The sequence below is a fragment of the Pyxicephalus adspersus genome, chromosome 1 (assembly GCF_032062135.1).
Source record: "Pyxicephalus adspersus chromosome 1, UCB_Pads_2.0, whole genome shotgun sequence".
NCBI classification, from domain to species: Eukaryota; Metazoa; Chordata; class Amphibia; order Anura; family Pyxicephalidae; genus Pyxicephalus; species Pyxicephalus adspersus.
In genome coordinates this window covers 72,607,209-72,634,243 of record NC_092858.1, presented here as the reverse complement: position 1 = coordinate 72,634,243, position 27,035 = coordinate 72,607,209, and the positions used below count along the sequence as shown (strand labels likewise).

The window sequence follows — 27,035 nt, the reverse complement described above, 5'->3', positions numbered from 1 at the left end:
GAAAGGTGTTTGCCCGCAGGGAAATGAAAAGCTGAAAGAAAACCTCTGCTCTGTGTAAGAAACAATTACTTTAAGGTTACCGGTCTGCGATGGCACTGCCCGCTGTACAGATTTTCCAATCACTGCTCTGGAAAGTGATATACCCAAGCAGATTTTGCCTTTTTTTGCAAAGTGTGACAATAAACCACTTTTTAAAGCTCCCTCCTGTTTAAAACAAAGGTAACATTCTTAAAATAAAATATAAATAATACAATACATATAAATAAAATACATACACATATATATATATGTATGTGTGTGTGTGTGTATGTATGTATGTATGTATGTGTGTATTTATATATATATATATTTATATATATGTATTCAGATGAAATTGGATGAAAAATGGAAGGTATACAAAAAAAACTGTTTTAGAGCAGGTGGAGAAATAGTGAAGATTGGCAAACATGGACAGGATGTATTGGCGCAGATGCATTAAAGTGAGGTCTAAAGAGCATAAAACAGTTAAGCAAAAGAGGACACATAAAAAGAAAAGCTGAGCAGTATATTGGCTTGGAAGTGATACAGAACAAAGTTGCAGAATTTTGGGGATTCTCTTGTGACCTCTTAGATGTGTAGGTGCCTAGAAGTGCTTGGTTTTCAGAGTTTGTACACATGCATTTTGCCTAAATTGGCAGAATAACCAGCTCTAGATATTGCAACCATTTATTAGAATACTAAGGATTAACATAAGCAGCAACATATATTAATGTATAAATGCTAAAAAAAATGGTTTTAGCCTAGCACATGCCTAAAAAAACAGCATTTATGCCTCGAAGGATTATTAAAGATGCACATATCATTACAGTATGTATTTTTATATAGATTGGAGTATTTATATTTAATGTGTTCATACACATTGGCAAATATCATGGTATTTATATACTAACTTGGGTGGCCATGTGCTTAGATGAAGAGGGTCATTTAATTTACCATTTTATAAGACAAATTATACTAAAGGCATAATGGCAGAATATGACAAGGAAAAATAGGGTGGACAAACAATTTTTTTTAGCTTAGTAGGACAAAGAGAAGGTTTACAAATCACTTTTCATTCTGACCTGATTAAGATCAGCAGTAAATTTTTTGATTTAGTAAAATCCTCAGTGTTGCCCTTTGTGGACTTTGGAGGTCATTCAGAAAATTGTAACACATTCATACTGTCTCATTTTAAAATACTGCCTCCGATCACACACCTTCCTCCTAATATATATCTCAGATACTTTTTAACAGCTAATCGCCACTTTATTGACCAAGCCAGTTCAAACGATACGTCAGATCAGCCATCCACCTCTATGACAATTAACAAATTAACATTGATTATAGGCTGCAGAATAAATCAGATATATTGTTTTACTGAATTGCGGCTTTCTCAGTGTGCCTTTTTCTGTCTTCCTAATTTATGCTGATTACTATGAGGCAGCCTGATGCTTTTAACTGCTCATTCTAATTCTGGTTGTAGCACGCAGTGCTCTATTCAATATAGAATGCATCTTTTCCTATTAAAAAATGCATATTAATCAGCCGCTCCATTAATGTACTGGAATATTGATTCTTGAAACATTAGAGTCTCTGTAGATAAACATCCCTCTAATGACTTTGTTCACTGTTCCTGGAAACATATATGCTGACCTATTTATATATTGTAATCTTTTATCTCCCGTGCACATATTTTAGAATAATATGTTTAATTTGCATTTGGTAAGAAAAACAATCATTTCCATTCTAGAGCCAGAAAGTAACACTCATTTGTAGTCTAGAGTAGTTTTCATGCCTTCATTACATATATGTATATATAAAGTAAAAGCTTATCCTGCATGGTGGCAGAATGGTTGGCTCACTTGTAGCGCTGAGTTCTTCTATGTTGTCCCATGTATGGATTTCTTTTTTCCTAATCCAAAAACCATGTCACTATTTTTTTTCTGGGAAAAAAAAAATCTTGTATTTTACTAGTTTCTGCAAAATTATATGACTAAGCAAGTCACACCACTACCTCTTGTTTTACCTATCCCTGGTTGCAGCCACAATTTCAGTATCTGATGACTTTTACCTCCCTTTGTGATCCTTTGTTAAAGATTTGCTAGGGAAAGATGTGGTTTAGACTGGGAGGTGCCTACTGTACAAGCACATCATGCACTTAAAACACACACATGGAATTTAGTTCAGTCTTGGTGACCATAGCAGAGACTGGAGGGGGCTTAAAGTAGACCTTCACTGGGGGATTCAACTACTGTGCTGTCAGCCACAGAATTTGGCAACCACTTTGTCATGTAGTTGAGGTGCGATTCTTCTAGACAGGAAAGGAAGGAGCTGTTTGGCCAGAAAAAAAAAAAACTTGCCATGTTCAGGAACTGGACTGTGATTTACCACAGTCGCATGCAAACATGTGCACAGATACTTCCTATCCACACCAATGCATTTGGGAGCATGATTAAGCTTGCACTAGAACACTGTCTGCAAGTCTGAAATGATCCATAGACAGCATGGCCTAATAAGCTGTTACTGACTGACAGTTGGTTATGTTTGCCTTTTCCCTAAAGTCACACCTGAAAGAACTTGCAAAATCTCAGCAAACCAATGGCAACTGAAACATTAGGAAAAATGTAAATTGTTTTGTGTTATTTGCTGTACTTATTCATATTGGGTTTATTGTTCAACATGCCATTTTTATAGCAATATTAAATTCATAGGTTTGCTTAGTATTTTATCTGCTTACATGAGGTTTGCTTAGTATTTTATCTGCTTACGTGAGGTGCCAGTTTTTAAAAAAGAAGAGCCCTAGGTGGTGATTGTTGTACCAGCTGCTTGATGCAATTTCACATGCTCCATTGCCACACTTATGGTACTGTCTTGGTGCCAGCTAGATTACTAATAGTTTACTGTCAGCTGAATAATTCAAGCAACTACTACAGAGCACAGTGATCATCACCTCCTTAAATTGCCTTCTGCTTCCTTCACCTCCCTTCAACATTGGAATGGAGTACTTGTCTTGGTTTGTTCACATTCATTAAGCCGACCCCAATTATTGTGTTGACAGGAGACGTTGGGATCATCTTTTTAAAGGCTTTTAGGCATTGAATTTTCCTATTGCAAGGTTTATTTTTCTTGCATTGGTATTTTTTTTTTATATTCACATGCATAGATAAGTGGATTGTTGAGGTCAGCAGAGCTTCACCTCATTCACTGAGCAAAGTGAAAACTCTCTTTGCTAAGTGAGAAGCCTATTCTTCTTTAGTAACCCTTTGTTTTTGGGGCTACATTTAGTTTAGCTTTTATATATATCAAGCATCAGCAAATTAAACATGTAATGTGAGGATCTATTCCCAGCATAAATAAATAACCCCCCGAGGGCTGCTCTTCCTCCAAGGAAGCAACTCAAGTTGTGATACAATTTTTTACATAATACTGTAATATAACACAATCTGTAGCTGGAAAAAGTCAGCATGCCTTAACAGATATGTGATCTAAGACTGTAAATTAGATTTTGTTACGCTGTGTTATCCATATGATAATCAGAGTAGAACTGCATCATTGACACCTTGTTTGATAGGATGTGTTATTTGTTCACAATTTCTAGTGAAAAACCTCTTTGAATTAAACACAGCTTTATGAACCTTTATTATATGGAAAATAAACTCACAAATCTGTATAAAATTTATAAATATATCTTAAATATATCTTTTACCTGAAAAAGGATGTTGTAAGAATTGTCAACTGATGTAAATGATTCTTACCTGTTGCCCATCGTGGCAGCTGTTACATTGCCTAACATTGTGAAAAGTCCAGACAAGGCATAGCAAGAGTTTTTTTGTTTCCTACAAACCATATTCATAGAATAATTCTTTGTTCATTTTTGTACTTAAGTAAATGTTTGCATTTACAAATTGGAGATGTTTGTAGTGTAAATGTGTATTTAAACAGAATATATTTCCTTGCACATGCCTGCACCTTTATTAAAGTTTTGTTTTCCCCGTCTGGGGTTTTGCAGACATTCCGAGCTCTTGTTGACAGAAATATCTAATTCTGATATCTGCACCATTGGAAAAACAAGACATTTACAAGGTCACAAAGAGAGATAATGTCATTGTAATGAATTCCCTTCACAGATGCCCTAGTCTTCTGTCTGCACTACAACTTACCTATAATTGTTTCCCTAAGTTATTAGAGAATGTATAGGAGCTGTGTGCATTCAGCTGAAAGATGCTGATCAAAATCTTTTCATTTTATCAAGAATTGTAAACATGGTGCATATATGCTACCACATAGGGTATCCAATCAGATCTGTTTTTTGTCCTCAAGCAGTGATTTTGATCTAGTAAAGGTCAATATTTATCTAGTTTCTTAACAATACAAGGTAATTAAAGAAATGTGATTATATCAGAATATATTGGACCTTGTGTGGGTAAAAGTTCAAATAAAAAAAAAATGTACATATACCATTCAGGTGTCCGAACTTTATTGGATAAAGCCAAGATATAATCGCGTCTTTTGCATGGTTTAAAGGTTGGACACTGATTTTGAATAAGTAATCAGATATTTTGTAGCCTTTTATTTCTGAGCAGTATCTAGCAGAATGCATTTAATTGATGTTAATTGGAGCTGTTCATCTATGTTCTAATAATTGTTAAGTGTCTGTCTTCATGTATTTGTTGAATTATGTTTTCCCCCGTTTAGGTAAAAATGTTTTGCTGTTTTTGGCGTGGGTTTTTTTTTATTTATTTACTTTTTAATAATATTAAAGCATTTGTGCTTTAAACATGTTTTACAGGCCAATAATAAACCAGAAATCGAGGCAGCCCTGTTTCTGGACTGGATGAGATTGGAGCCACAGTCGATGGTTTGGCTACCGGTGCTTCATAGAGTTGCTGCTGCTGAAACTGCCAAACATCAAGCCAAGTGTAATATCTGTAAGGAATGTCCAATTATTGGTTTCAGGTAAGACCATGTTGCATAGATACATAGTCAGGTCAGTCATTTTTTCAGTCAGCTCTGGTGTACAACCCTTATTTAAAGAGCAAAGCGCCAAACCCTCACAATCCAATATTATATTTGTTATTTACAGCTATATCTAAGCGACTATGAATATTGCTTTCTTATTTATCTACTTTATCTTTATCTTTATCTTTATCTTATCTTTTATTTACTTTATCTAAAAAAAAGTCCTCCTTGCCATGTATTGCTATGAATATACTTAAAGCTTTGCTAGAGGTTTGAAATAGCAAATTGAGTTACATTTAGCAAATAGTGCACAATGTCTTATAATTCTACCAGTAATTTGTCTGCTTGAATAATAGGATTGCTGGACATCTTTTTATTTAATGGGAAAAAGTAAAGTTAAAAAGCAAAACGAAGCAAAGTGACTTTGGTTAAAGCTGAACCTCGGCCAAATCAATTTAGGAGGTCTTTTAAAGAAGGTGCAAAGTCCTACATGCATTTAGATATTCTCTCTATGACAGCAGTCAAGAAGTACTGTATGTGAATTTGCCTAACCTATTTCCGTAGGGCACAACCAAGCACCACTGCCTCCTGCACAGGGGAACTGGTCTTGTAATCTTCCTTTATAGTGCTGGTCCAGTCTTTCCCTTCCCAGACACCACCTCCCTTGTTTGATAGCCATAAAAGTGCAACGAATCTGGTCAGAATCACAAATGGTGAGCTGACAAAACGACAAGGTTGTGGTGGTCCTACAGCTATATGAATATCAATGTCTTTTTCTAAAATCTTGTATAGAGGTTACATTTTTGCAGCCTGAGACAATCATTCGACAATATAGGTGTGCCATGATGTTGTTTAGCAAGTCACTGTGCCAGGTCATCAAACAATTCAATGTTATGATCACTATCTTTTGTCCCCACACTCGCCTCCTACTTGTTCTCCCCACTTTCCTTTCCCGTACTGGTTTACAGCTTGCACATAAAGGAGATTATTTCTATGTATGCATCTACTCACCTAAACACCATTACCCAGTCGTAATACAGGGTACATGGCTGAGATTCGAACCTGGGACCTAGCACTGCAAACTCCAGAGTGCCACCCGTAGTGTGTGTGTGTGTGTGTGTGTGTGTCTGTGTGTCCGTCCGTAGCTTCAAAGAAAAAAACAAATTATCTACACTGTACCAAGGATGTTAAATCATTTTTTGTATACAACCTACAATAATTGTACTACGATAAAACGCCCTGTGTTAAAAACAGCATATTTCCTAAATGGATAAACTTTGTTGTTTTTTTTTTTTTTCCTTTTCATAGCAGACATTCATGGTTGATTCAGCTTAGTAAGTTTCAGAGAGAAAAAAAACATGCACGCCAAAAGTATAACATTCATCTGTACAGTTTGCAAATATCTCAGTAGAATTCATCCAAAATACATTTATCCAATAGACTGTGAAATCATTACTACCTTTGAGAGAAAATGGCAGTTTTATTCACTCCCACAGTATTTTACAGACAAAAACCTCTGTGTGCACCTCTGCTGTGTTAAAATACTAAATAGAATTGTTCTCTGTAGACAAGTATGAAATGCTCCATAAAGTAGAATGGTTGGGAAAGGGCTTTTCAGCCACAGGTAGTAAACTTTACCAGGTGATGTACTATGATTTTACAAGTATGGTTTCTCTAGAGGGTTCATTGTTTATACTTGCCTGACAACCAGTATTGATTGAATAGGAAAACATACTGTAGAATGATACATATAATGGATGCCATGTGCTGTCTATCAGCTTTAATACATTATGTTCCTTAGTTTTTATCTTAGTGTGCACTTCCTTAACTCAAGTGGCCTAGTACTCTCTAGATATGTGTAGCTTTCTAAACAATCTTTTGAGATTTTGAATAACTTAATATAATTTGCAGTAGTTTTGTATCCAGCTATATACTATATATATATATATATATATATATATATATATATACTATAGTATATAGTAGGTACAAACCTCTGTACTATGGCTTTATACCCAAGGAAAAATGTGTTTTACCAGCTTTGCAATGCCCTGATCTTATAAAGCTGTAGCTTGTCCTAATAAAGTTCTCCTATGTCAAAAACTGTTCATGTAGCTGTGTTCGAATTCAAATGGCTATATTTCCCAAAAACACCAATGAATATAAGCATAATTGCTGCCTATGCATTATCTTAATTTTGGAGCAAAGCTGAATATATTCTACTCAATGGCTCAATACGTTTACAGTGGTAAATAATAATAAAAAAAAAGAAACATTTTACAAAGGCATTCTTTATTATTGTATTTTATTTTCTATTTTAGGTACAGAAGTTTAAAGCACTTTAACTATGACATCTGCCAAAGCTGCTTCTTTTCTGGCCGTGTTGCAAAAGGTCACAAAATGCACTATCCAATGGTGGAATATTGCACTCCTGTAAGTTCAAATATTTCATAACCTATAAATGATTCTTCTAATGTGATGAACTAACTTAAATTGTCAAATTCCTTATGCACACACCGTAAATAGTGTGAGTACACCTTAACCAATGCTCTCGTTGCATATAACTTTTTTTTTTTTTTAAACATTTTATTTTTTATTAACTTTGTATTTTCAGAACAAACAGCAATCACATTAATACAATCAAAAATGTGTTGGTCTGGTACATATTTTACTAAGCATCAATGAGCATGTAACTTTTTGTAAGAAAAAAAAGCTTGTTGCTTGATAAACTGAAAACAACACCACACATTGACTCTCTTCATTTTGGTGATAGTTGCTTTGAATTCTGCTGTGTGAGTTCAACCTATTCATTTTAAAGCTGTACAGATTAAACACCACTTCTTAAATTTTACACAATAACCTATGGGTTTGGATATCTATACTTTGTCCATTCTTTTTAAGCCTGAATGAGATCAAGATTTTATAACCTGTTAGAATGTCATTGTGACCAAGTAAGTGCCAAATATTCACTTTGTATAGAGAAAATGGAGAAAGGATTAACCACACATTGCATTCTTACACCAACCAAGTAATTAGAAATGGCTTTGTTAGTTGTGACTGTGTATTCAATATTAGGCAGATATCTTATGACTTTATCTGTGAGAACTATATTAATCCTTAACCAGCTCTACTGCTTTCTCAGATACCAATTGTGTCTTTTTCAAGTGATTTCTGTGGGGTTGTATGTAACAGTCTCCTAACAAGTGCTCAGCAACTACCTATCTGTGCATCGGATATGTTATAAAATTCCAATATTAGAAGCCATCTATTACTACTTTATTGATTTTAAACGGCTGAGGTTTACTTCTGTTTGGGTTCAGTAGGTGCACAACCCTTTTTATGTACTGTAAGTAAATAAATCCATTAGCATGCTTCACATTGCTTGTTTTGTTGGCTCACAACATAGTCATGGACTTGTGCATTTCAATTGTTGACCTGTATGCAGGTACACTTAAAATGCTGTACTGTATTTTTTTCAAATCTGTTATAATAGATTATAGTCTTGTTTGCCTATAGGAGCCTGTGCAGCTATTAACATAAATGCACCCTTCTTAGCTGGATTTGACATGAATAGATTAAGAAAAATGGTTCTTTGTTTTTGTTGAGGTTTTTGGCTTCCATAAACCATGGTCCGTGACTGAGTTTAGCTTTGAACTTAAAAGCAAAAAAAGAACAAACCAGGAAAAGCAAAATCTCATTGTTGTAAGCCACTAAATAAAGGCAGGTGCCAAATACTTTTCTGTGAAACATTTAATACCTGAATACAGACTTTTTCAAGGAGAATGCCAAGCTGAATTTAAAATCCATTGAAGGATTTGTTTTTCCTTTTGACTCCGTTATTTCACAGCTGCGGTTCCCGTCTGAAAGCAAACCACGCTTTTCACTTTACTTTTTAATTCATGCCATCAAGTCTCACATTCACAAAGAAATTTATTTGTCTCCTTTCAGACTACATCTGGAGAAGATGTACGCGACTTTGCAAAGGTTTTGAAGAATAAATTTAGGACAAAAAGATACTTTGCTAAGCACCCAAGGATGGGTTATCTGCCTGTTCAGACTGTCCTAGAAGGAGACAACATGGATACGTGAGTACTTTCTACTGGGCCTCCAAATACGCTTGGCAATTTCCTTCTCCCAGTTTTTTGGGTTTTTTTTGTTAGCACCTCATCTTTTCTGGGGTTTGATTTGGCTATAAGAAACACAAGCTGGTGTGTTTGGAAAATCTGCAGTATTATTTACACCTGCATAGAGCACAGTATCTGAGTAATATAATAATCCACAAAAGTGCAAGGAGAAATAGTAATGAAATCAAAAAAAAATACATATATATTTAAAGGACTTCTAAACGAGCTACCTACATGTAAAACTGCTACACAGACAGATTTAGGACATTGCTTTTATGTTTTTATGTCCCAATGAGCTAAGTGCAGTCATTTTAGGCTAAAGTGATGTATAAAATGATTACTAGACAGTTGTAAGTAAATGGTACCCTGAAATAGGTGCCTGATCAGCCCATAAAGCTTTCATTTATATATCTGTATAAAACCCTTTTTTTTAGAGCCACATTAAAGATTGTGTTTACAGGTTCCAGATATTAAAGCTAAATACAAATTGATTTGGAAAAAAAGGGTCATTAACATTTTTTGTATTATGAAAACCTGGTGTATTACCATTTGGCATAAATCACCAACTATGGTATTCCAGAGTAACATTCTGGAGGACTGTCAAAAATCTACCTTGTGGAAACAGCCGCAATTGTCTACTGTACTTTACCTATGACTCAAGTAACCATTAGCTTTACAGTGTATGTCTGTAAAAAATTATTTAAAGTTACTTTAAAAAAAGTTATATATAGTATTTCCCATATAGTGAAGCTGAAGAGTGCCTTTGAAATAAATATGTATATGCATGAATGTAACTTGGGGTTTAGTGGTCAGAATCTTTGGTTATTCCCTTCCCAGGTGTTTTTGCTATTGTCTTTATACTTTATCAGAGAAAACATTACAGGTGACAACAAATTGCCAATACTTTCAAATATACAAGGTATCAACAACATTCCTGTATGCATACCTATATATATATAATATATATATATATATATATATATATATATATATATATATATATATATATATATATATGTATTTGTATATATGTATATTGGATAGTATTGAGGATGCATTGCCAGCCAGAATAGTGTAGTCTTCAGCTTTTTTTTTTTTTCTTCTTTTAATAGTATAGATAAGGCTGGTATTTAATTTGGTAGGCTTTAGATACCTAATATTTTACTGCTGCATTTTTTTTATAATATTGGAAACAGTTCAATAAATTGCCTTTTTACAGTTACAATCCTGACACCAAAAGAAAAACTTTTTTTGTCGTTGTCAGTTGTACATTTCTGTAGAATATGTTTGAGCTATATTGATGAGTAAAAATATGCCTGTAAACATGTTCATTAAAGTTTTATTGAATTAGTAAGACAATTGTAAAGCTTCAGCCCTTCATATTAAGTTGAATGTTGCAAGGTAGGGTTTAAAAGCTTTGAGAAATTTAATGTGTGTAGTTATCTTCAAAGACAAATAGAAAGGAGAAGACTTTCAGAAAAATGATTGATTCCAGCAGTAGTATGTTATCTAAACACATTTATTCATGATGTTACCAATCACACGCCAGGTGCAGATCACAAAGTGTTCATTTTCCCATCTGTCAGAAGCCAACATTTAACATGAAAACTTTAGGAAGCTTCTTGTTGGTAGCAGGTTTTTACGCTGATGGAGACACATCTGTCCTGTTGCTATAATGGTCTCTGTAGGTTTATGTATTTCACAACATAATGCAGTAGCCAAATATTTAGGTATTAAAAGATTTTGTAATCTTATAATAAAATAATTCTTTAATTGCCTAAACAATAATGTAATCATGTCACTAGATCTTATATAGTAATCTTGCTTCTAAGTGTAGCTTTGTCAATATACAATACCTTCAGATTAATGTGAGCTCCCTAATGGTAATGGTGATTGTGACAAACCCCTCCTTGCTTTTTAATGTTAAAATATATGGAGAGAGATTGAGATACAGGTGATTGACAAAGCTACTGCCTCCAACCAGTCTTATGTTAATTTTCTAGCATTCAGTAGAAAATTGGCAGTTTTAATGTGATCATTATGGCCAGCCTGAATATTTTTCCCCAGACAAAGGATAAATCAGTTAGGATCTTGACACATCACAATCATTTCTAGAATGCTATTTATGAAATTGTGCCTTGTTTTATTATCTATTAGTGGAAATGCATTTGGTAATGTATATTATTCTCTTATTGTGATTAATTCTTTTTCCAAAACCCACAATTTCAGCTTGTATTTTTTAACTTTAATTATATATGTATATGTAATTTTCTTCATTGGCTGCTTTGATTTGCATTCATGTTAATGTCATAAAGCTCATTCCACTTTTCTGTTCCCTGCACTACTTTCTCTTCACCTCCCCATTTTTGTCTTTCAGTCCTGTTACTCTGATCAACTTCTGGCCAGTAGATTCTGCGTGAGTACTTTTTATTTTTGCGCTACTGCTGTTGCTGCCACCTTCATGTGTGCTGTTTAATCCACTTTTTATTTTTTTCATGAGTTTATTTTTACTTTGCCCTTACTACAACTTTCAAGTATACGTGTAACATTTGAAAGGTGAAATGTTAAGACACTAGCACAACAGAATTGTAAGAAAGGAACAGTGAATTTAGACCCTTGACAAAGACTTTTTTATTATTGCTTTTTATCATGAAACTGTTGGCACTAAAAGTCGGTGGCACTTGAACTCACAAGAAAGATGTGTACTTAGAGTTTTTGAAAGTACTGGCAATATTTTAACCTACCTAAAATGTATTTGTCATTGAAAACCCGTTTTTAAGATGTTTCCAGGGAGTGCACATTTGGTTTAAGTACAGTAGAACTTTAGCATTCTTGTCCCCACTCCTCAAATGTCACACCCAATCAACAACTGAAATACAATTTTTACATAATAGATGTTTTTTGGGCAGCAAACGCAATAGACATTCATGTTTTGGAATGTATTGATCAGTTTCACCAACACTATTTTTTCACCTTAATAGAACTACATTCACATAGAGAGGCAAGTGAGAAGACAATGTGATCTCCATTCTTCCGCTCATTACATTTAAATACTTCCGTTCATTACATTTAAATACACATACATACATCTAAACGTATAGCAAAAAAAATATATTTTTATAAATCTTTTGAATACAATGTAATATAATTATAGTATCTCTACAGTCAGCCCTTTTTGCCAATAAATGGCGTATTCAAAATATTATTGACATATTGCATGTTCTGCCTAACCATAAATATCCATATGATCTGCTGGGTAACAGGATGAAAAAAAATGAATAGTATTCATTTTTCATGTTGCTGTTTTGGAGTGTTAAAATCTGGTTAGCAGTTGAACAGGACTTACCATCTAAGGAATATATGTAGTAAAAGTTGTGTAGATTTCCTCAATGAAGACCCAGTTTGATAAATCTGTAAGTGAAGCTGCCTATAAATGAGCACTGCCAGTTATTTTAGGACAGCCACCAAACAATGAGGTGTAGATGCTGGATGATGAATGCCAGATGTTTCAGTAAGATAATATAAAGTACAGCATGTAACTTATTTACATTTGTAGAATCATGAGAATAAGGTCTAGATATCTGAATATTGTTTAGACCAAACTACATTTTCTTTTGTTAATATCACACACTTCAACCACGGGCTCCCCAAATTCTACCCTACCTATTGGATCACATTGGAACTCAATGTTTGCATTTGGTTTTGAATATTTATTACATTATGAAAAAACGTATTTATATTTTATCTGTTTAATGTGGGACCTTTTTTTTTTTTTTTTTTATATATATACATATTTTATTACAGACAGCCAGCGGGTATTGACACACATTTATCTCATTGGTCACCTCATTTAATTTCCTTTTTGGATTTTCCCATATAGCTTAAAATAATAAAGATCCAGAATCTGCCATTGCCACAAACTATATAAGGCTGGGTCTACACGGACGTTTTTAAAAAGAGAATGTTCTTATCGCGTTTATATGCATTTTTTTTGCACTTTTACTATCATTTTAAAGCTTGCCTTTAAACCACTGTAAAACGTCTATGCCAAGTTTTCCCCGTGTTTACATTTCAAGCACTTATAAATGCAGGAAAAAGACAAATAACGCAAAAAAATGCCACCAATGGGATCAATGGATGTGGTTTCCTGCGTCGACTCTGCGTTTTCATTTGTAAAACATTGCAACTAAAGTTATCTATAACACTCAAAAACATACCTCAAGCAAACACCCTGGTGTAGACCAGCCATTTGGGGTGCATAGGAATTTCAAACATGGGCTTTTAAAGCCTCAGCTTCAACGCTGGGGAAAACGTCCGCGTAGACTAAGCCTAAACAAGATTTAATCTCCCTGAGCAGAGGTTTCTAATGACATTATAAGATAGAACTATAAGAGTACAACATTATCATCAAAAGGTCTGATTTCCATTCCATGCCATTCTCACATATGTGACCTAGTGGATCTCCTGTTGTTGCGTTTTAGGTTCCGTTTTAAGGAGATCACTTACAAAAATAATATCAGATGTCATTTCGAACTACTGTTAAAACACACTTGTCAGGTGATATTGGGTCCTAAAATTACAGCAAACACTTGTAGATACATGGCAATGAGCCACTAATTGAAATTGAATGTAAACTGGTCATTTTATTTTCATTCTGGGCCTTATTTATCTCTACCTATTGGTATAGGAGTTATCACCATAATTTCTTACACTTAATGATCACCCATGTGTATTTGTATAGTTTTTAAATGCAGGAGAAAAAAAAACAGGTATTAAATGTAAGTTGTATTTGTACTCAGTTTAGTGAGTAGGTTTACTATTGGCTGAGGACCCTGACATCCCAAGTAAATTAAAAAATCAAAAAAGTAAATGAATCCAATAATAAAGGAAAAACAGATTGACTAAAAGGTTTCAGAATAGGACCTAATTTATTAAAGCTCTCCAAGACTGGGGAGGATACACTTTCATAAAGGTGGGTGATCTAGCAAACCTGGAATGAATCTAGTCCAGGATTGAAAACATTTGCTAACAAAATTCCTTTCCAGGTTTGCTGAATCACCCAGGTTCACTGATAAAATTGTATCCACTCTTTCCATGGAGAGCTTTTTTTAATCAGGCCCATAGACTGAAGAACAGCAGCATCTTTAGATAAAGCTAGTTTTTATGTTAAATTTAAGCTGGACATCATTTTTATTATTGCCAGTGTTCATGAGCAGTATTATTCCAATGTTCAAACTTTTGACAAGGGCTTTGTGAAGTTGTATGTCTTGGATACCTAAAGAGGAGTATTTTAAGTTACAGAAATTGTATAGAGCAGTCTGCTCAGCCTACCTTTATGCAGCTTGAAAAGCATAGAGCACTTCTTAGCTTTCATTATTGATTTCCAGGAGAACCTGTTTTAAGGATAGATGTACTTTTAAATCCAGAATTATATCTAGAAATATCAAGAGACATTAAAAATTGAACTTCTGCCTTTTCTTTCTGTGTGATTATGATTTGTTGTCATAAGACCCCACCACTGTAACCATTGTAACTTACTGGAACAGCAAACTAAGCTGCTGTATTTATTTGTTTGCATCAATGTCTTATTAATTGGCAGCCATACACCATACATTATGTTCATGCCATTACTGAATATCATAAACCAAACAACGATGTTGGACTTCTGTACATATGCTAGATTTTGGCCCAACGAGATAACAAATGTGCATCTTGGGCAACAGTTATCTAGTTTGTTTATATAACTTGAGTCTGTGCACTGAGCACTTTCTGTGTAGATGTAAACTGTACAGTACCTCGTTTACAGCGCTTTACCCTCTATTATTGGTGCTGGGAGTTCTATGAAGGAAAAGGAAGAAGTAAAAGATTACATTGTTAGATTGCTTGTTATCTCTAGATATATTTAAAGAGCTAAAGTATGTTGTTTATTAAAAATACAGTATACCACTGCTAAATAAATGCACATGTTGTATGGAGTGTGTGTGTGTAAATATATATATATATATATATATATATATATATATTAAAACTAATGCAACATGTATGTGCTTGTGCTTTTAATCCTCATGTAAGTAAAAATTACCATGTTGTTTTGGTAACCATTAGATGGAAGAGACTTGAATTGTAACTTATACCTCATGTATAAAAGATATGTTTTCAAAATTTCAAAATGATTTGGGCAATATTAAATTGTATTTTTCAGTCTAGTTTTAAATGTAAAATCTGCATTTGTTTTTTTAAGGTTGTTCCTTTACATTTTAGGAATGTATGCATAATTTTTTGGAATGTATACATTTTTTTATATTAGATGACAGTCTGTTTCCTAGTGTGCCACAAGTCTTACAGTGGCAAGGTTGTTCTGGTACTGAAACTTATGCAATGTTAAGTGCCAAAACCTCCCCCAGAGTGATGTCATCATGACAGAACCCACCCACTCTCCCATCGCAGGTCTGAGCCAGAGACAACCTGCCCACCGTCCAGTGCCCGCAATCCATACAAGGAGCATGGTCCTTGGCTCTGGCCGGTGTGTGTCCTTCCACTCACCCTGCTGGGGTTGGCGGTTGGTGACCGCTGCTTTAGAGTATGTTTGTAGCCTTAAGGATGACACATATTCTAATCAATAGTTTAGGTTATGTTCTTTAGGGCAACACAATATCCAGTTAGTCATTGTACTGTGATCTGTAGTGCCCACTGTTCATATGGGGGATTAGAGGGTAGTTTGCAAACATGGAGGTTGTGAAATGTGTCTGTGTTGGCTGTATCAGCCAGATAATGCCTGTTCCCTTTTTTATTATATGGAAAATAAGGACAGATTTTTGAAAACACCTCCACTACATCCATTTTAGTCCAATAGTAGCAACTGTATGTGTATAAAGTAATATTTTTATATTTCTATATATTATTTGTAATTGCTCATAGAATTAACAAAAGAAATAGAGATTGAAGGTCAAATTCATTATAGGTGTTTATTGGCTTCACATACTGTTATTTCAATTAGTTTACCTATTGCTTTTCTTGTAACAGAAGAACAAAAATCATTATTATTGAAACTTTACATTTCAAACAAAAAAAATAAACGAATTCTTTCAGCTTGTATTTTACCTGGATGTAACATTTTCAATTAATAGGCAATAATGCTTTGTAGCTCTTTAGAAGCGGCAATCTTTGGTGAATTCACTGAAAACTAGTGGCAGAATCTTTACTGAACACATGAAGTATCCAGCTCTGTCCTGTTATGACATAGCAATCCATGGTCCATACAAAATGGATTGTGTATAGTATGACACAATGAACCTCAATCACCTTTCCTAATGTGAAGATTGAATTGTGTTTAAATTCTTCTTTCCACAGCCCTGCCTCATCTCCCCAGCTATCACACGATGACACTCACTCACGAATTGAACATTATGCTAGCAGGTATGACTCTATGGCACAAGCATCCAGAATATACTAGAGAGCTTTGTACCGTTTAGCTCATTCCATCAGGAAAGTCTTATGAGGCATCAGAACTACTTCCGTGTTCTACAAGGATTTGCTGATTTTCCAGTGTGTCAGTCTGCCATTAAACTTTTATCTATCTTGCATTTCATGCCTGTTACTCACCAGGGCCTGGGAAATGAAGCAGTAAAATATATGCTACTTCTACTTTATTCCACGACTTCTTTTGAACTATCCAGCACAAAACATTTACATTGTTTTATTTTGACAGACACCGTATGTATTTACAATTGAATATCAAAATGTGTTGGTAAAGGATAACTTATCCTGCCATCATTTCAAATGGCCAACTGGTAGCTTAAAGGGCATTAGGGAGACAAAATATTGTAACATCGTATTAGAAGCATGCAAAACCAACATTGGTGTACATACATCACCCTCCACTATATAGACCTTTATTTAGAAACCAACAGCAAATGTAATGCATATAATCATTAAAATAGTTTTTTATTAGTTTCAGTAGTTGTTTTCTGGTAGGTTGTGGCATCACATTAACTTAACTTTCTTTGTGTAATTTAATGAAAATTGAAATATTATTTTATATTTACTGTATTATATTTATGCTTTTAATATATGATTGTATAGAAAAGGATGTAAGATGTTTGGACTTCTGGGAACGGATTGTCTATTAATTATCCGTGTGCCCCAAAAGACCATTAATCCTGATTAGCACACATGTCTGAGCTTATTGTGGGTCTGGGCTCTGTGCACTGAGGCCATAATAAGAGTGAGTTGAGAAAGACCCAGAAACTCTTTAAAAGTCACTGGGGAACAAGCATTGTTGGATATAATTTTGATTATTATGTCCATTTTTAGAATAAATCTTCCTATAAACCTATATAGGAAACAAATCTTTTCAGTTCCTTTTAACCAGCATAGAACTATTGTACTTTAGCTTAGGTACAATATGCTCCCTTTGAATGTTAAGGATTTGTTTAGTCAAAAAATGTATGTGGGAAGAATTATTTCTGATTCTGGGTACATACTGCTTTAAGGCAGTAGATATAAAGATATTTTGTTCTTTACGGAATCCACTAAAAACTCCCCCGTTGTGGGTTATAGTCAAATAAGCAGGCAGTCAATAGGTGAGCTTATTTGAGACTGGTCTGTTTTAGGTTTCTCTATCAAACTTTTTTGTGTTATCCTACAATTCTCTTCCATCTGATTTGCATGTGTACTAAGATTAAATATGTAGCCAAGGGATAACTCTTAACACCTTTGAATGATGATACTTCCTAACATTGTGCTGTAATACACCAGTTTGACAACATCTTTTACTGTTTGACTTTGTATATTGAATGAGTTATATTCTTACTGTTGTATGATATTTTTCTAATAATGTTTTTGTAATATCTATGTATTTTCATTAACAAAAGTCTGGTCTATTTTCTTTAACATTAGAACATCTCTTTGGTAGTTAATACTTAATATTAAGTTTGTGAAGAAGAATATTAAATGTAGGTTGCAAGGAAATAATTGTAATAGGTTAGCCAATGCAGGGAGATGCTAGTTCGTACATTATGCATTACCAGCATTTTAATTGTGTCTGTCATATCACATAACATATTACAAAAAGCATCTTTCTTTGTTTACATTATTTACTTTCAGAAATGTGCAACCCAACTTCCAGGTATTTCTAAATAACTTTTTTTTTTAATCTGGATAAATCCAGCCCAGGCATTGCCTTCTATGCTTTCTTAAGCACTGTGGCCTCCTACTAGACGAAGTAACATTGCCTTTGTTAGTAAATCTCTTTTTTTTATCAATTTGTTTTATCTTAAAAAATCATTTACAATCAAAATCTTTTTACTGGAATGAAGCTTTCTGTGTAGAGCCTCATTAATGGCCTACAATATGGAAAGCTGCTGAAAAAATCTTTATTCAATTCTTCTTAAAAAAAAAAAAAGTAAGGGTTGGAACCACTATATTCATCCCAGAAAGGGGCAATAATACTATCGATACTAGGCCAAGCAATCTTGATAAAGAAACATGTACCATAAGTAAATGTTTTTTAAGAGTGTTCTCCACTTATTACATTTTATGTGACTTGACTTAAATTCCCATTGCTAAGTGCTTTACTTATGCACAATTTCCTTTAAAGAAAAAAAAGCTTTTGATTTTTAATGACCATTTTCTTTTTTTTTAACATGTACCCAAATAGCTCGTAATTGATAAAAAGCTCAGAAAAACAAGTCCTCACTTGTAAACATGACTGTATGCTTGAGAGGGAGCTCAGTGTACCCTAAAGCAATGCTTTATTTACTATTTACCAGCTATATTTTAAAACTCGCTAAACATCCAAAGAAAGGATTTTGTCAATTTAGCTGTGTAAGTGTACATCCGTGTTATGATGACTTTCCACTTATTAGAATGAGCGAGAACAGAAATGATTATTCACTTACCTAAATGCATTGAAAAGTGTTTTGGTAATCAGTGCCATATACACTGGCAGCAAAACAGAAAGAGTAGACTGGATAGAAAACCATAAAGTATAGTCAAAAAGGAGCGTAGCCAACTACTTTGCATAGTAGTGAGGTCACGTAAAACATACTTCCACATACCCCCTCTGTCACCTGCTACTGGACAGAAATAGGTTTGACTTTTTCGTTGGCAAGAGACTGACCCATGTGTGCTTAAATCCTCCATATTCTGAATCTGCCATTCTCAACCAGGTTCGCTCCTGAGGTTTCTAAGGGTTCTTTGAACTATGACTGACCTCCTAGTTGAAGATGCCTTTAATGTTCTTGGACCAACCCCGCTTGGCAGAGACAGTTTTATGTCTCTGATGCTTTAAGGTGTCTAATAAAGTGTTTTTTTTTAGATACCACTGAGGATGACATTTATTCAACTGGCCTCCAATGTAAAAGGTTTTTTTTTCCATTGCCCCCAAGAAATAATTAGTTTTAGTAAGCATTCCCAGAAAACTAAAAAAAAATGTTTCAAGTGTTCCTCCGTGGTAAGACTAGCTGTATTTAGTGTACAGTGGTGCGTAATATGTTGGCGCTATATAAATCCTTTTTTGTAATAATAATATTAATAAAAGGCTGCTCTAGATACTTAAAGTCTAATGCTATTTTTTTTTTTTTTTTGGGGTGCAAAGTTGAAGCAAAGACAATACAGCCTAACCCCAGACAAAATTTTATTATAAGTTTTAAAATTGAACAGAGAAGGATTAGAGCCTCCGTTTATTCAATTCTTCTTCATTATGGGCCTCCTCAGTCTCTAACAATTGAATTTTCCCCCACTTGTGCCAGTCCAAGAAAATCAAACGCAATAGGAATAAAAAGAGTTACAGTGAGAATTTATGTATTGCTGTCCATGCTTTCTGATTCCAGTGACACCTGCATGCCCTATTTAGTTTTTTGCTATTGGTAACCATAGAAAATATAAATATTTTAGTTATGTGACCTAAAGGTATATAACACCCGGACAACTCCAGATATGTGAACAAAATGCTGAACCTCATGTGGACATAGTAATTATCTTTTAGCAGTTGTTTTTTTTTTTTTAATTGTCAAGAATACTCCAAGTATTTCCATACAGTTCTGCTTTGGCTAAATATATTCATCTTTGTGTAATACCAATAGTGATGCAGCATGCATATAACTTTGCAAAGCTTGATAAACATAGTGTGTGTTTTTCTTTAATGTTTCCACAGGCTAGCTGAAATGGAAAACAGCAAAGGATCCTACCTAAATGATAGCATTTCTCCTAATGAAAGCATGTACGTATAAGATGTCTTCAATATAAATAAGTTGTTGTGTCTTCTATGATTTTTTGTTTTGTTTTGTTTTTATAATAGTATGGTTTAGACTTACATATCTATAAATACATTGCTTTGCTTTTGTGGTTTTGATAGGTATGCATTTTAGGTTATACATTAAGCATAACCTAAAATTTGTGAAGATGTAGTTTGCTTTCAAGTTTTCTTTATGAAAGTAAACAATAGTTTTTGTCACTATTTTGTAGGCATTCACATCCATACTAACACACATATTTATGTGTAAATTGAGAAGGGTAATGTAAGCCCAAACTTGTTGCAAGTTTAATACTATAGTATATACTGCACTTACATTTTACATTTAAGATTTGGTACTCCATTGTCCCCATATGTGCTCATGTATAACATAGGAAAAATGTGCACATACCTCAAGCCCTGTCAATAAATCTCTCATGCTGGTAATTTGCTGTACTTTAACCTGACATTGGAGAAGAAAACTGTCCCAGTTCTGAAGCAAGCTTAGTCAATCAACTGTTTGGGAGCCTGGTCTGAGGAGAGTTTGTCATAGTGGGGGATACATCAAAAGAAGTAATAACATTGGTTAAATATGCATCTGTAGTAATCGTTCATCTTGTTCATATTTCATTACGAATGCTATCTTTTAATGTTTGCTGCTTCTTTTAAGTACCCTTTTAGTATTCGCGTGCCATGGTGATTTAGATTAATTTCCTGTGCTGCCTGTTCACAGGACAGATTTGGAAGGTGATAAAAGACTAATAGCAATTGACATATTGCTCCATCTCACTATAGATTGAAGCTAATGCAAATACAATAATTTTGCCTGAGGAAGATAAATGGTTGCTGTGTCCAAATAACGATTTCTGCTTTATTATTACACAATTAAAAGCAAACTACTGTTAACTGGATGTGTTTACCCATGTAGCACGGTACTGAAAACACAATGTTTCCTTCTTACTTACTTATAGGCACCGTCATTGAATGAAGGTGTTCTTTCATCTTGCACTTAAATATTTTACTGCTAATTGGCACTATTACTTTTTATTCATTTGACAGTTGTAGAGCTGTATAGAGTGGAGAATGTTAAAAAATAACAATGTCTCAAATATCTAAATGACTACAATTTTTATGGTATGGCCCTCAGCTAGTCGCCATTATTGCTTTCCTGAACCCTAATATGAGGAACAAGATGTCTGTGCACACCAAGTTTGTGTAGAATATATTTAGGCTACCAAGCTGCAGCAATAGCTCAGGGATGTTCTCTTTCTGTTCAATTGGTTCATGGAGCTGCAAGCTTGTAGTAGTTTCTGAATGAAAAGCGATAGTACAGTCTGTGGTAGGCAGGATGTGGTTTACATAAATTTATACATTTATTTCCAAAATAAAAATTCAGAATAAATATTCATATATGTGCAACATATGCTTACATCATCAGACTTTTCTCCAAAGTAGATTTTCTCTACCTTTTTTGTAACTTTCCTATTATTTATTTCACTAAACAAATCGGCCATTCTGCCACTTTTTCCAGTTATAAATTAGGCAGATTATGAAATGGACCCGAGCCATCAGCTGTGTAAGATTTAGATTGATTTTTTTTATTTTTATTTGATTGGAATGAATAAAAAATTATTTGACCGAGGAGAAATGTGTGAATATAAATGTTCTCTTGTTTCCTGCAGAGATGATGAGCATTTGCTTATCCAGCACTACTGCCAAAGCTTGAACCAGGAGTCTCCTCTAAGCCAGCCCAGAAGCCCTGCTCAGATTCTGATCTCTTTGGAAAGTGAAGAACGAGGGGAGCTTGAGAGGATTCTCGCTGACTTGGAAGAAGAGAATCGGTTTGTGTAACTTTATGAATATTTACATGTCTGTATATCTCAAGATACCGTTGCTAAAAAACAAAAAAAATAAATAAAACACTTTCCCTGAGAGCTTACTGACCCGCAGTTCCCTTTTTTGAATTACAAAACCCAATTAATATTAGCATTCTAGTGTTAACGAACAAATTAAATTTAATAAAAGTGCTTTAATGCTTTACCAAATAGGTCATGCTCATTAGTTCAGTAAACGTTGTTGTGCTGATAACTAGCAGGCATATTTCATTTTGACAAGCAGACCCACATATAAATTTTTATCTAGCACTAAATAACAATAATATTGTTATATAAGGGAAGTAGAATACCTTGAATATAAAATGGCCTCTGGTTTTCTTGAAGTTTATCTGTGTGCCATTTGTCAGCAATGATCAACCGATTTCATGCTTGGACAGAGTTATGTGGCCAGCCATCCTTAACATGTCCATGATGCAATTTTGGTCTCGACTAATAGTTTAAAAAAGTACTGGGCAATAGTATGTATATAAATGTGGATTTATTTAGTGCGTGAACAGGAACCAGTTGCTTCTGCACCACAAGGCTGGGTGCAAGGTATTTTTCTGTTTAATTTTTTTTTATCTCTTTGTATAAAAAATGTTCCTTATATACAAAACTTTGTGCATTAAAAACAGAAATTTGCAGTCTGAATATGACAGATTGAAGGAGCAACATGATCACAAGGGATTGTCCCCACTACCCTCCCCTCCGGAAATGATGCCAGCCTCCCCACAAAGTCCACGAGACGCGGAACTCATTGCAGAAGCCAAACTACTGCGCCAGCACAAAGGACGACTAGAAGCTAGAATGCAAATACTAGAAGATCACAACAAGCAACTTGAGTCACAGCTACATAGGCTCAGACAATTGCTGGAACAGGTAAAATTTATTGGTATATGAAAACACTAGGACAGACAGCATAGTTGAGTCCTTAAGCAACAGAATAGTTAAAGGAACTGCTTGGTAAAGGGCTAACATCACCTTGCTGATGGGAGAATAAAGTGGAAAAATATTACAGACCAGGCCATTTATGTGCTTTGCCCTCCTGTAAGCATGTTGATGCTGTTAAACTGGCAATTCTTTGCAAACAATTTTGAACGCTTTTTGGTTACTTTGCCCTGTCTCCCACTTGGAGTGCCTTAAGTGCTTTGTATAGAATATAGTCCAATGAACAAAAACAAGCTTTATGCAATATCCATTTATTTAAAATCTACGTAGAGCAGTGCATTTGCAATTAAGAAAATTTCAATGACTATATTGTCATATTAATCCTAACTTAGACTATTAGAAATAATTACTGATACCTTTACTATGGTTTTCATGTTTACTAACATGATATGTTTTTTACAAATTCTTTATTTAAGGCCCTATGTTTACTGAAAAAATGGGAAACAATATTTGATCCTACCATTTTATATTTTAGCCGCAAGCCGAAGCAAAGGTCAATGGTACAACCTTTTCCTCTCCTACTCCCTCGCTACAAAGATCAGAGAGTAACCAGCCTATGTTGCTTCGTGTGGTTGGCAGCCAAACATCTGAAACTATGGGTAAGAAATTTAGCTTCAGAGCACAATGCTTGCTGCCAAGCACAAAACAATATCTTATTTGTTCATAATCAGCTAGCATTGTTATACTATATGCATTTCCTATCGTCACCAAAAATTAACCACTTCTGTTAATAATAAAGAACAAAACTAATTTAAAAAACTAGAGTTTACAAGTAGTTAGGAAATATCCTACCCTGCCCATAGTAATGTCCTAAAAAATTAGACAGATTAAATGGCAATATTGCACAGATTCTGGCATCTGCATATTCTGCACTTGTCAAGGAGTGATCACGGAGCAAATCGTTTTACATTAAGGGGTTCTTTGTAGGCTAATATAAAAGGCAAGTTATTTTTTATTACATTTCTTTGACTGAGAATTGATTTACAATTGTTTTTAAATATTGAAAGAAAAATAAAGGCATCAGTCCATATTGGTCAATGACTAATCTCCTGTCATTCATTGCTCGACATTTGTGTATAAAGTTCTAAGTGGAGAGAAGATCTAGAGGCTGTATATATATCTATTAGACTGATAGACCTGATATTTTTGTTATGCTGCCAAATATTGCTTGTTGTTCAATAGAGGATATTCAGGAAAGGCCAACGGTAGGTCTTCCTAGTAATGCATTGTATGTGCTGGCTCATTGGTGAGAACCATGTCTGAATCGCCACTTTAAACTCTTTGATTTTTTTCTTCTGATAATGGTACATTCGTTTTCAGAATTACTCTATACCATACCAAGTAAATAGGGCTAAACGCATACTAATGTGGTATTTTCATCATATGCTAAAACCTCAAACTCTCCTATGGAGTAGAAACCTATAAAGGGGTTAAGGAATTTTAGACTTATCACAAGTAAAACAGAGGCTGGCCTTACTGACCTCAACTTCTAAAAATGCAAATTTTCTGTAGGACAAATCTGCTTGCTTCAGTCACCAATTAAGTAAAACAGTAAAGACTTTATCTTTTTCATATGATAACCAGATAATTTTTAAATGAAAGCTGCAGATTTAGGAACAGATAATTGCTTCTCATTTGTACAGAAAGTGCCCGAACAAGGATCCTTTAAAATGATCACCAGATGATAAGTTGATAAAAGCTGTAGATTTAGAGTCAGAGCCTTGGTTCTTGAAAAGAACAAGAATTCTTGGTGAATAAGCAGCTGGTATTATTTTAATGAAACCTACAGATATGGGAAAAAAAATACCCATATCATTAGGTTAACATGTTAAAGCACATGTGACATTGTGGTCATTGTCTTATATATTGTGTTCATACTTTTATCTATGGTTATTTGCAAAAAATAAAAATTCATATGTGAAATATTTCCGCAATCTTTAAAAATTATATTTTGGTGTTTCCAACTGTCCTCTGACAGAATATTACTATAAAATGAAATTTCCTATTAGAAATAATGTGTTAAAACCCCCAGCATTATAACTTTCTCTCCGACTGCAAAGAATCTTTCCTTAGCAAACAATCATGGCCTGACTGCAGAGCTTCGAGCTGAAATTCCCTGTGGCTGCATTCTATAATCAATAGCCTGAATCATTATTTCTATGGCAACGTGGGATGTATTTAGATATTGAAAAATAAGCATGCAAAGTCATCTCCAATAGTATCCAGAGCATTTCACAAACTATTGATTTCTAATCTAAGGGAGGATAAAAGATGAGCCTCTGTCTAAATATTTGATATCTTCATTTCTGTGTGTGTTTAGCTGCACATGCATTCATTTGTGTTATGTTGCAGTGTACGGTTTGTTATATGTTAATATCAAAACAGGCATTGTCCTCTCTTTAACATTCAGTGATATGTTAACTATGGGTAATCTCTTACTGACTAGATAATGTTATTTCTCAACTGCTAGAAACTGCAAACAAATAATGTTCCTAAAGGTTTCACAATAACAAAGGTTTCAAAATAACACCACTTTCCAAGCAGTGAATTGACATTTCTGTGATCATGCAGTCATATAAATTCTCTTGTATGGTAAAGAACTTTCTGCCACACATATTACAATTCAGTAGTATGACCTAATCAGAGATTGCTTATACCAAAACCTAGACAGGAAAATTAACCTGGCATCCCAAAGTAGACCATTTGCAGCGAAGGTATGGCAGCTTTGTTACATAGCCACACTAAAACAGCATAAAAACTGCACTTCACAAGTATATGCTGTGATTGGTAAGGTGCATTCAGATTTTACACTTGGTGGCCACTATGCTAAGCATGGCTGCTTGTGGGCTCAAAAATCTAACTAGTTGCAAATTACGTGGATATGCAGACATCATTAGGGGAGTCAGTTTATTAACCATACATTAGGTTGAGGAAGATATATATGATCTAAACAATTCCTCAAAAACAATTGAGGAGCGATTGCTAGTTTTAGATATGGTAGTTCTAATATCATCCTGGGATCTCCATAAATGACAATTTCTATAGTGTTAGCAGAACATGGTGTTAGATTTTGATTCAGCAGACCGTAAGTCCCCAAATTCATAAATAGCCATGAATTGCATCATCGTTATGCAAAAGAGCACTGAGTGCACATGTCAAACCTTGAATAGCAAGTGCTCCACCAATATTTTACTCTAGATACAAATGTGGTCAGCCATGATGCTACAGTGGGACCATCAACATGTAATGACATTTTTTAATAAAGCATGTTCTGTTTTCAATACATAACTTATTCTAGACCCAGTAATGTCATTTCTGGGTCCCTTGCTTACCTGTGTATTGTAGGCAGAGTAGGTAGCTTTCTGAAAAAAGCAGACTGCCCTAGGTTATGCCCACATGTGATGTTGAACCTCAAAGGGTTCAAGAATGAAATCCAATAAATTAAAGGGGCAAAAAAAGGGAGAATAGGGCTGGAGAAGAAAAGCATAGGTAATACTGGATTTTCATCAGCCAGGAAATTTGGTGAGCTCCAACTTGTTGCAGCTTTTATTGCACACTGCAAGTGCAATAAATAAAGCAATTCCAGTCCAGGAGAGGAGCCTGTACAACTGTGCATAACTGAGCGTTGTGTTGGATTCTAGTTTTAATGAAAAATTTAGGTTGTTGTAAAGGCAAAAGGAGATCTCATGTGGGACTAGATAGGAGCACCCTATTGTAGTCACCAATAGGTCTTCGTGTTGCAACCATAATTTCAAGCCATGCCTCTTGTTCTAGCTCAGGTGCTTCCTGATGTTTTTATTCCTCCTTGTGTCCTTGAGATCCACCTTTTTATTTTATTAGGGTAAATGTTATGACTGTGTGTTTTTTTTTTTTCTGTTA

At 34.4% G+C, this 27,035-nt stretch overlaps 1 protein-coding gene across 8 annotated transcripts in view; it reads left to right on the top strand.

Annotated features, from left to right (window-relative positions):
- The window catches only part of DMD (dystrophin), a 721,719-nt gene that overhangs the window by 677,283 nt on the left and 17,401 nt on the right, over positions 1–27,035 (top strand). For 6 of the 8 annotated variants that reach the window (XM_072414235.1, XM_072414260.1, XM_072414243.1 and 3 more), the window contains 9 exons: positions 4,808–4,974; positions 7,299–7,410; positions 8,926–9,062; positions 11,479–11,517; positions 16,452–16,517; positions 20,257–20,322; positions 22,017–22,175; positions 22,844–23,087; positions 23,632–23,755. In XM_072414235.1, the coding sequence (XP_072270336.1) occupies positions 4,808–4,974; positions 7,299–7,410; positions 8,926–9,062; positions 11,479–11,517; positions 16,452–16,517; positions 20,257–20,322; positions 22,017–22,175; positions 22,844–23,087; positions 23,632–23,755 (1,114 nt within the window). The remainder of the gene's footprint in view (positions 1–4,807; positions 4,975–7,298; positions 7,411–8,925; positions 9,063–11,478; positions 11,518–16,451; positions 16,518–20,256; positions 20,323–22,016; positions 22,176–22,843; positions 23,088–23,631; positions 23,756–27,035) is intronic. The other 2 variants (XM_072414251.1, XM_072414268.1) reach the window with 1 other exon arrangement.